The 11063-nt window shown below is 43.2% G+C and overlaps 1 protein-coding gene across 2 annotated transcripts; it reads left to right on the top strand.

Moving 5' to 3' along the window:
• Positions 1-738: 738 nt before the first annotated feature.
• Positions 739-6179, top strand: APOLD1 (apolipoprotein L domain containing 1). 2 transcript variants are annotated; one of them, XM_061204586.1, is made up of 3 exons: positions 739-833; positions 2197-2276; positions 2425-6179. In XM_061204586.1, the coding sequence occupies exons 1-3, from the start codon at positions 776-778 to the stop codon at positions 3166-3168; spliced, it is 882 nt and encodes a 293-aa protein (XP_061060569.1). In that variant the 5' UTR covers positions 739-775; the 3' UTR covers positions 3169-6179. The 2 variants fall into 2 exon arrangements, with proteins under 2 accessions (XP_061060569.1, XP_061060570.1); XM_061204587.1 differs by lacking the exon at positions 2197-2276 and having other exon boundaries at positions 751-833.
• The last annotated feature ends 4884 nt before the right edge of the window (positions 6180-11063 follow it).

Here is an 11063-nt window from a genome sequence, read left to right as displayed (position 1 = left end):
TTCAGCCCGTGCTTCATTACGTGGGGTAGAAGGCATTCATATAACTATTGCCTGGGCTACAATTGCTGCTTCAGATGAAAACCCAGGAAGCCGAATCCCTGCTGCTGTTGAAAGTGTATAATTAGCTCCTTGTGCAGCCTGACCCCACTGATTCTTCTGACGCATTTGGCTTGAGGTGTGCCCTTTCTGGGACCTCCCATATCTTCTCCACAGCTGGAGATGCCCCAAACTGCACGCAGCACTTCCTGTGGGCGTGGTTTTGCATTCTGAGGGCTGCACGGCGCAGAGTGAACCACGTGTTTCAAACGCTCACAGATTCACGGTGCTTCTTTTAAAATACAGGAGTGGGTTGTGAGTGGCTCTGTTAGACATGAGAGAATCCCCTCCTTCCTTTTTCTTTTTAAAAAGTGATTTTGTAATGGAGGCTTCTCAAGAAACACTATAATTGGTCAGCCTGGGGTGCGTTAGATGTCCTACCAGATAACGTCATTAGCTATTCTCAGGAGAGGAAAGGCAGGGTATGCCCCCTGGGACAATGACAACACTTGTTTCAAGTTGGGGAAGAGCCTGTGGTTCTTTTCCTGCGTGTGGGGGAAAGCGAACACACAATGTTCATTTCCTAAATACGGGATGTGCTGCGAGGCTGGTGTGTCATTTTCCACCATGTCACATCCTTCTGGATGAAGGCAGCAGGGGCCAGGACAGGAAATGGCAAATTCTCAGAATGAGACAAGGCTTTCCCAGGGCAGTCATTGGCTCTCTGGAACTATAAGGCATGTTCATCCAGAAACAGCCTCAGATTTTTCTTTCCCGGAGAGAGCCCGAAGTGAATGGTAAGTGGGGAGGCCAGAGGGATGCTGTCTGAAAAAGAGCCATTGGACTTGTAATACTGGGGTTATATCCTTGGTCTATTATATATCTTGAGTAACTTTGTCTCATCTTGCTCAGAGGTGTCTTCATCTGTAAATTTGTCAGTGGTGGGTGGAATTATGGAGGCATGCAAATAAAGTTAAGACTTAGGAGTCAGGAGACCAAGATTCTAGACTGGGCTCTGAAGAATCAGCTGCATCTAGAATGTGTCTGTGTTTCGATTTCCTCATCTTCCAGTTGAGAATAATGATTTCTGCCTTGATATCTCACAGTAGTGAAATCTTCCATTTCTGTGGCTTCTGTGCCTCTTCCGAGAAGTTCCTGATAATAAGGAGTACAGTGGATATGAAGGGAGGGATTTTTGGCAACTAGGAAGGATGTACTTTTACCCAGGATGTACAGTTCTCTGTCAGTCATCTTCGATTGGCTTCATTTCAACTTGGTACAGGTAGCCCTCAGTGAGTTGCTAAAAAAATTTTTGGCCACTTTAAAAATCGTTCCTCACTTTTTTTTTTTTTTTTTTTTTTCTGATTTAGTTTTTTTTTTTTTAATTTTATTTATTTATTTATTTATTTATTTTTGGCTGTGTTGGGTCTTCGTTTCTGTGCGAGGGCTTTCTCCAGTTGTGGTGAGCGGGGGCCACTCTTCATCGCGGTGCGCGGGCCTCTCACTATCGCGGCCTCTCCTGTTGCGAGGCACAGGCTCCAGACGCGCAGGCTCAGTAATTGTGGCTCACGGGCCTAGTTGCTCCGCGGCATGTGGGATCTTCCCAGACCAGGGCTCGAACCCGTGTTCCCTGCATTGGCAGGCAGATTCTCAACCACTGCGCCACCAGGGAAGCCCCGTTCCTCACTTTTAAAGGAAGCTTTCATAATAAAGGGACATAGTGGTGTTAATTGAATGTAGTTTATTTTTAATTAAGCACGCATCAAAGAATGACATTTCTGAAGACCCGATGAGCTCTAATTAGAAGAAGTGGCGCAAATCACATCTTAGGCTTGATTCTAAGATAAGAGCCGGGAAAAAAAACAAGCAGAAGAGTTGCTTCAGGCGAGCATCTAACTTAGAAAGATTAGCTTCCTTACATTTGATAGACAGTATGATTTTTGAGTTTTTGGTGGCTTGTGTTTTTCACTCATCAGAGAGGGAAAAAAAACCCAACCCTTTTGCAATAAGAGTATTGCAAAACTCTTAGGATCCCAGTCTTCATGTAAGGAAAGGGCCTTGTAAAGGGGTACTACATACGTCTTGCAAAGTGTCACCTTTCAGAGAAGAGGCCTCAATATTGCAGTAGACTTCTAATACTACCACTCCCTTATTTAACAGATAAGAAAATCCATCCTTGGCGTACCCTGGGAGAAAAAGCGGACAAGAGCATTATTCCTATTGGCTTACTCGGATTTAAGGTCCTGAGAACTGGAGGACTTGTCCCAGATTATAGAACGGGTCTTTGAGAACTTGACACATGACTCACTGGAAAATGACCCGTTTCCCCTGGGGTGGAAGCAGCTGTTGTGCTTGACTCCGGGCTAATCGCGTGTCGTGTCCCCGCAGGGCATGGAGGGGCCGGACGCCCGGGAGCTGCAGGGCGCCGATGCGCTGCGCCGCTTCCAGGGCCTGTTGCTGGACCGCCGCGGCATGCTGCACGGGCAGCTGCTGCGCCTGCGCGAGGTGGCCCGGCGCCTCGAGCGCCTCCGCCGGCGTTCCCTGGCGGCCAACGTGGCGGGCAGCTCGCTGAGCGCGGCGGGCGCGGTCGCAGCCATCGTGGGACTCTCGCTCAGCCCTGTCACCCTGGGGGTCTCTCTGCTGGCGTCGGCCGTGGGGCTGGGGGTGGCCACCGCCGGAGGGGCCGTCACCATCACGTCCGACCTCTCCCTGATCTTCTGCAACTCCCGGGAGCTGCGGCGGGTGCAGGAGATCGCGGCCACCTGCCAGGACCAGATGCGCGAGATCCTGAGCTGCCTCGACTTCTTCCTTCGCGGGCAGGGCCGCGGGGACCGCCAGCTGCTGCAGAGCGGGAGGAACGCCTCCATCGCGCTGTACAACTCGGTCTACTTCATCGTCTTCTTTGGCTCCCGCGGTTTCCTCATCCCCAGGCGGGCCGAGGGTGCCACCAGGATTAGCCAGGCCGTGCTGAAGGCCAAGATCCAGAAACTGGCCGAGAGCCTGGAGTCCTGCACCGGGGCTCTGGACGAGCTCAGCGAGCTACTGGAGTCCAGAGTCCAGCTCTACACGAAGAGCAGCCGTAGCCACGACCTCAAGATCTCTGCTAACCAGTCCGCTGGGCTATTTTTCTGAGAATATCTTCTCCCCCTAATGACCGAGGCTAGAAACCATCCCCATGGGATGCTCCAGATTTGTAGCTCCCTCAGGAAAACACCAAGTTGGGTTAGGAGCTGAATGCAAAGGATGAGAAAAACTGTTCTTCAAGTGAGGGATGGGGATGTGTCCTCCCAACCCTTTTCCCATCACTGTGACATCCTGCCTGGGGCTGAGGGCTAGGGACTTTTTACCTGCCTGATCCTGGTGGGATATGTGACGTGAAAACTATTTTTCCTTTATCATCACCGTTCAGTCTTCACACCGCTGGGCACTTCTGATTTAAAGGTGTTGCAGCATCCCTGCCCCAGCCCCGGTGGGTGGTTTGAGCCGAGGCTGGAGAGGGTTGCAGACATCGCCACCCTTTGGGTCTTCTCCAAGCCCCACTAGGCTTTGAAGTCCTCAAAATACCTCTAAGAGGAGACACTAGCTTTAAAACCTCTCTGCCAGAGTTTCTGAGTACAAAGAAATCCAGAATCCAGAGCAAATCAGACCCTCTCAGAACTGTGTAGGAGGGTTCAGAACCCAAGAGAGGCACCTTCCACTAACATGCATCCCCTCCCCTCTCAGCGTGCCCACTCATAGATCCAGCCTGGGGATGGAGTGGACCTTCCTGGGTATCTTCATACCCAGACCTCCAAGGTACTCTGAGAGGGGAAACCAACCGAACGGTCACCTAAGTCCCGCCCCCTTGCAGAAGAAACTGAGGCCAAGGAAGAGGAAATGACTAACAGCTTCATTTACTGACATCATAGCGTAGAGAAGGGAGCAATGGCTTTTGAGTTAGTCCTGGGTTTACTGTCTGAGACTTGGCTTACTGGTCTGTAAAATGGATGCTAAAACCTCACCCTGTTGGGAGGTATTAAGTGAGATAAAGTGCCAAGCACAGTGTCTGGGTCACAAAGTGTGGCCCCTGGGCTGGCAGCATCACCTGGGGACTTGTTAGAAAGGCAAGTTCTTGGCCTCAACTCTAGACTTAAGGAGTCAGAAATTCTGGAGGTGGGGCGCAGCAACCTGTGTTTAAACAAGCTCTTGGGGTGATTTGATGCCTGATAAGGTTTGAAAACCGCTGCAAGGGATGTTGGTTTCTGATCCTCTGATGAGCTTTCACGAAGTCTATAGCCTCTCTGGGCTCCATGGTCTTCAGAGTCATTCACAAAAGGTCAAGGACAGTGTCCCAGAAGTAAAAGAAAGAAGGTGCGTGGGGACGGCTGTGTCAATGCTTCCTGGGGCAATTTCCTACCGGGTGAACTAAGGGATGTAACAGAATCAGCCCTTTAGAGGGCAGTGTTGCCCACTCGTTGTAAAAAATGGTACAGAAAGGAATGTGAATTTAATGGAAATTGACCTTTATTACCTTCTCTGAAAACCTCCAGACCATTTTTTAATTATTTATTTTAAGTTTCTTATTTAATTACTGTTTATTATTAAGATTTAATTTTATTTAACCACAATATTAGAAAATAATAGGAATAGCAAGTTTCTGAATGGGAGACTACTGAGGTTCTTTTCGGAAGATGAAGTTGAGTTTGCCTTTCTAAGGTGGGCCATGAGCTGAAAATAGCATTGCTTTCCTTGAATAAGTATCTCTCCTTCAGAGGGGAATTTTTCCCCCCAGTGTTTTAAATGACCCTTTTAAGTAAATGTGGGAAGTTCTGAATAGAGAGACCAGGAGCTGAATTTAAGCTTATAAATGGAGGCTTGACTTGTCAATATAGAGGTGATGCAAGCATATCTATCCTGAAGGTACAAGACTTTGCCAGCAGATAACACTTGACCTGAAAAGCCTTCCCTATTTAGTTCAGGGGGAAAAAAACCAATTAGAGGCATATGAAGGAAGCACTTGGAAGCCTGATGTCCTGTGAAGTTGGGTTTTATGGGCGATAGACAAATTAGCTTGTGTTATGACGGTGATGTGTTATATTTTCACTTTGGGAGCTGTAAGAAATCTGTAAGCTGTCTCTTAGAAAATACTTCCAATTTCTTCAATTTCCATTCCTACAAATGTATTGTTGAAAAGTCTTTGGGACCACACGCACAAAAACACTTGGCTGTATTATTTAATTATCTAATATGCTTTAAATGTACCCAGTTGACCCCCATGCTTCCCAATGATGGCAGGGTGTCTGAGGAAGTGTAATTTCAGTGCTGGGGAGAGGGGTTGATGTTTCTATATTTTTGTTTATCCTATAAATGGCAACGGATCTGTATCCTGGTTTATTTTGAAGTTGGTACCAGTTGTTTTTTTTAAACTGGTGTCATTTCCTAGATTGCCTTGCACAGATGCAGTTTAGATGACCAGAATGTACTTCACAGGTTTGTGTTATGTTATAAAGGTACACTCACTGCCTAACCTCATCTTTTATTAATGCTTAAGTTTGAATTATATTCTTCCAGTGCCTGAGCTGTTCCCTAGAAATAAACTGGGCACTTTTGGAAGCCCCAGCCTCAGCAGCAGCAGCAACCATTTCATATTATTAGGGTATTTTGCATGTATCAAAGTCTTAAACTTTTGAAGTTATAATTTCAGTGACCCACTGTACATCTAAGGCAGGGTGTCTGCTTTGGAACAATACTTTGCACGTTATAGGAGCTCAGTAAATGCATTTGAATAATTTAATGAACTGCTTAACCATATTAAGAGGAATTTGTTGATAATGAAAGAGCATCTATCCTCTTATGTGTCTGTTATAAACATGGAAACCTCTACCAGGATTTAAGTCAAGTTCAGTTAAATGGATCCTAGAGACAAGCATTTTCTTTATTTCTTTTGTGGGAATGTGAATAAGGCTTTTCCTTAAGGTGTTCGTTCTATAAACCAGATTGAAATGGTATGTTGTAAAGGGAAGAAGAGAAAGGGGTATTTCGATTACAAGCATACTTCAGAAAAATATCCGAGTTCGAAAAATAAATATGTTCATATTGAAGGTTTAAGTGCTTCTGCTGGTTTCTGGGGTTTACAATCATTTGGATTGTTTTCTTTCACAATAAAGGAGATTCACTGGGTTCTGCATTTCAAGGATTCAATAAAACTACATTCTACTCTATTAAAAAGATAATCCTTAGCAGACATTTCTGATTCTAATCACTTTGATGCATTTGTCCTCAGGCACCTGGCATTTCCAATGTGGTAAATGTCAAAGTCAAAAGTATTTACTGGGAGAAAAAAGAGAGAGAAGAGTGGTGTAGAAGGCACTCTAGATCAAATGTCAAACAATTTGTCAACTTGATATATTTCTCACTCAAAGCCTTGGCGTGAAAAGAAAGTAGAAGGAATGGAGATGTTGAGAGAAAGACATTGTGCAGAGATAAATGGGGATGCCATTAAATGCAGCAAATTTTGAATTCCACATTTTTTCCCATTGTAGCAAAATCAGTCCTTCCCTTTATTGAAATAAATTGCCCAGTCCTCAGACATCTTCTTCTTCTTCTCATTTTTGGTCGCGCTATGCTGGCTTGTGAGATCTTATTTCCCCGACCAGGGATCAAACCTGGGCCCGGCAGTGAAAGCACCGAGTCCTAACCCCTGGACCGCCAGGAAATTCCCAACTTCTTTATTTTTTTTTTTTTTAAATATTTTCTGATTCGTTAAAATTAAAAAAAAAATTTTATTAAAGTATTGATTTACTCAAACTTCTCGATCTTCTTGGAATTAATTACCTAACCTCATGTTTGCCTGTGTATAAATTAGTAACTTTGAAAAAGGGCAGAGGTTTAATTATTTTTACTTAGAATATTCAGCATCAAACTGTATAGATCAATTTTTAAAGAGTTATCAACTCATGTATAGGAATTCTCTTATTATCTAGAAATCAGACTTCCAGCAGTTTCAAACCTTTGAACATAATTACAACCTGAGAAGTAATTGAAAAGAATCCCAGAATCAGCCAAATTAGGCTTCACAAAACCCAAACACTAGAGAGAGGCAGAGAGGGAAGGCAAGGGGCAGCATCTATATCAGGAAGGCAAAACTTTCCCAGGAGTCTCCAACGGACTTCACCTGGCAAGTCACTGATCTTAACCGTGCAAAGCAGGCTGGGAAATGTAGTACTTTTAGCTAAGAACTAGCTGGTCCCAAAATACCTAGGATTCTGTTTTTAAGGACAAAAAGGAGGATGGACATTGGGTCGAGGGGCCAGCAGTCCAAACAAAGAGCCTACAGTGGTTGCTGCAGTGATTTGAGAACTTCTGCTGAAGGTAATCTGGAGGTAATCTCGCTATCTGAGTGCCAGCCTGAGTCCGCATCTTGGAAACATCCCTGGATGTTGCTCTGTTAATGACTGTGCAACCGAAAAAAGAAAAAAAAAAAAAAGGCTGTGCTGGCAGGATCCTGGCTGTTTGCAAAGGCCAGCCACAAGCTGGGACCCTATCTTTGCTAAAGCGTATGGTATTCCTGTCATAAGAAGTAACCTTTTAGTTAATTGCAATAAATCTCTCCTTGTTGAGTTGACAGGAGATTGGAAAATTGTTACTTTTTGCTCCTGGCAAACTCATAGAGGAAAGTAAACCCTGCTGTGGTCTGGGCTAGGACAAAGAGTGAGCCCTAAGATCTGGAAATAATCCCTTAGCAACCAGAGAGTTGTTAGAAGAGGGGAAATTGTGCTGTTGAAGCGAGACCCCTAAGGGGCAGGAATGAACCTTAGGGACCCTCAGCATCCCCCAGTTCTGACTGGCATTAGCACTGGGTTGTGGAGAGAAGCCCCTCCAACGTGGTCTTGCCTGTACAGGTAAAGCTTGTCCATACGAAGCTACGCCTGCAGAGAATGATGTTTAATCCCATTCTGTATTTCCAGTGTAACCCCAGGGATGGGAGTGCAGGTAGGTCTGCAACCTGATTTGCCCCAGAACTTTAGCAATGAGTCATGGCCAAGGTCTCTGACTCTCAAGAGCACAGGGCAGCCACAGCGGGACTTGTTCCAGCATTTGTGCGCATCCGGTTGCTAAATTAATAAAACAGTTGTAATTGGGAGAAGCTTTTTGTGTAAAGGGAGTTGGGGAAGGGCAGTGATATCTAAAATCTTTCTTTTAGGCTCCAAATTTCTTGTGCCAGTTTCCCTGGTTGACATGGGGACACTTATTAAAACTGATCTTGTTATTAAAACTGCGCTGAACTTATTTACAAAACAGAAACAGACTTACAGATATCAAAAACAAACTTATGGTTACCAAAGGGGAAACGTGGGTGGTGAGGGAGGGATGAATCAGGAGATTGGCATGAACACACACACGCTATATATAAGATAGATAACCAACGAGGACCTACTGTGTAGCACAGGGAACTCTACTCAATATTCTGGGATAACCTATATGAGAAAAGAATCTAAAAAAGAATGAATATATGTATATGTAAAACTGAATCACTATGCTGTACACTTGAAACTAACACAACATTGTAAATCAACTATCCTCCAATAAAATTAAAATTAAAAAAACCACACTGTCAAAATTTCATTACAGAACAATACTTTTCTAAATGCTTAGATAAAATGACATTTAGATAATAAAGTTAGAAAATAAATGTGGATATTTAAAGATGATAATGATAGTTAACATTTATGGAAAACTTACTAGGTATTGTTCTAAGTACAATTTGACATGTGTTATCACGCTTACAAACATCTTATGAGGTAGACACTATAATTACCGCATATCATTAGATAAAGAAAGTAAAGAACTGAAAGGTTGTACAGCTAGCAAGAGCTGCCCCAGGATTTGAATCCTGGTAGCCTGACTCCAGAGTTATGCCCTTAGTTCTTCTGAGGCCAAGTATATTCCTAATATAAAATAATGGCCCACAAGAGTGACAACATTAATAACAAGGCTGACAGATTCATTCATCCAGAAAACATTTATTGAGTACTCACCTTGCATCACCTACTGTCATTTGTGAGCAATGCAGGCAGGGTTCTAGAGCTTATGGCCCCAACAATCTAGTCATTCAGGTAGGGTATACTCTGATGCCAGTAGGTTAATCAATAAGAAATTAGAATGCAGTTTTGCAAATGGCTAGTATGTGCAAACAGCAATATAGGTGCAATTTGAAAATGATGAAACTTCAGTTTGGATTGTAAAAACTTGTGCATAGGTATTTTGTAATGCTGCCCCAGACGTCCCAAACGTGGCAACATTCTTGTGAACAAAACACGTGAAATGGAAGGATGTGATTAATAAGAGAGTTTTGCTAACTGTTGATGTGTTGGGACGAAGGTATGGAAAAAGCCTACACAGACATGAATAAAGGAATTACTGGTTCAACAGGCCTTTCCAGATCTTGCTAAAAACCTCTGAAAATGAAACTTCTTGGGGTCATTGCATCGAAACTACCACTGAACCTGCTTGTCAGTTTTCTTCCGGTTAGGGGTGTGTATTCAATTTCAGTATGGTAGCTATGAACTAAATCTGCTGGACACTTGTGGGTGAGTAGACAGGTGTGAATAGGAATAAGACTCTAATAATCATAAAATTATACAAAATAATAATGCTTTGTCTCTGGATGATTTGTTTTTAACATTGCTCCCTGAGCTTTTGCATGGCGAACACTATTAATTGTTGGACTTTCATTTTTTTTTTTTTTTTACCATCAACAAGTTATTAATTTTCAAGACCTCAAGGAAAGCATTTCTGTTGATTTCTCTGTTACTCAAAGGACCTTTCTTTGATGTTTGAGCACCTCTGGCAATTCACACTCTACCATCATCTAATTATTACTGGAAGGAATTCCCTGGCAGTCCCGTGGTTAGGACTCCGTGCTTCCACTGCCAGGGGCCCGGGTTCGATCCCTGGTCAGGGAACTAAGATCCTATAAGCCGTGTGGCATGGCCAGAAAAAAAAAAATCACTGGAGCAGGATTGGGCATGAAGTCTTGGAAAATCTGAAGCAGATATGTTAAGATTGATGTAGCTATATGAAAAAAAAATTACTAACCTTTTAAACTACAATTTAATTTATGTTTAAGACTTTCTTCCCCTAAGTAGAATTTTAGAGTATATTGAATATTTTAGGTGACATTGTAAAAAGGTGAAATAGTATAAAAAATGATTTTATCTTTCATTTGCTTCACATTTATTTATATATTATGTAAGGATTCAGTCTTCTCTAAAATTGTGTACCCCAAAAGAGTAACAAACAAAGACATTAGCAGACAATATAAAAAAAGAAAAACATGTGCAGATGGTCAATAAATAGGACTTTCATTGTTTCTAACTTTTCTGCCGTTTTGACATTGTTGACTACCCAGTTCTTAGAAGACTCTTCTGTCTTGAATTCTGTGACACCTTTCTTATTTTTCTCTCTGTCTAGCTTCTTTGATTGTTTTCTTTCTCTTCTATTCTTAAACTTCGTACCAGCCTGCTACTCTCCCACTTCCATCATGTAGCCTGGGTCCTTCACATCCAGTGTTTCACTAGTCCTAGGTTGGATGTTGTTATGAACGAAAGCAGTGCTAAAGGATTCTCTTGTGTCAGTTTGAATTTGTTGGGTATTAGATGAGATAAAAACACATCATTGGAAGACAAGGAAGACAAGGCCAAGTTGAGACTCAAAGCTATCCACAGAAGAGACACCTTTTGGGGTGTGTAACTACACAGGACACATTAATTTGGCTTAAGCTAACTGAAAATTTTAAGGGCATATTACTTATATTTCCATCTCCCTTTGCCACACTAGGGAAAACACAGTGACAATACACTATGGTGGTAAGACTGTGGGATCTCAAGCCAGTCTGCTTGGGTGCAAGTCTTTGTTTCTACAGTAACCATTACCTTCTGAACATGACCTTGTTTCCCTATCCTCCCACGTAATTGCCCCTCGTCCAGTGTTTTCTAGCTTTGTAAAGGTTCCACCAAGTCTCTACTTGCTCAAGCCAGAAACCTAGA

The sequence above is a fragment of the Eubalaena glacialis genome, chromosome 11 (genome assembly GCF_028564815.1).
Source record: "Eubalaena glacialis isolate mEubGla1 chromosome 11, mEubGla1.1.hap2.+ XY, whole genome shotgun sequence".
Lineage (NCBI taxonomy): Eukaryota > Metazoa > Chordata > Mammalia > Artiodactyla > Balaenidae > Eubalaena > Eubalaena glacialis.
This window is presented reverse-complemented; position numbering and strand designations above follow the sequence as displayed.

Excerpts from the sequence above, each read along its gene's own strand:
- APOLD1 (XM_061204586.1), top strand. The coding sequence starts at position 776 with ATGTTCATCCAGAAACAGCCTCAGATTTTTCTTTCCCGGAGAGAGCCC. Across the intron at positions 834-2,196 it reads GAGAGAGCCCGAAGTGAATG|ATAAGAAAATCCATCCTTGG; the intron begins GTAAGTGGGGAG and ends CTTATTTAACAG. Across the intron at positions 2,277-2,424 it reads TTGGCTTACTCGGATTTAAG|GGCATGGAGGGGCCGGACGC; the intron begins GTCCTGAGAACT and ends GTGTCCCCGCAG.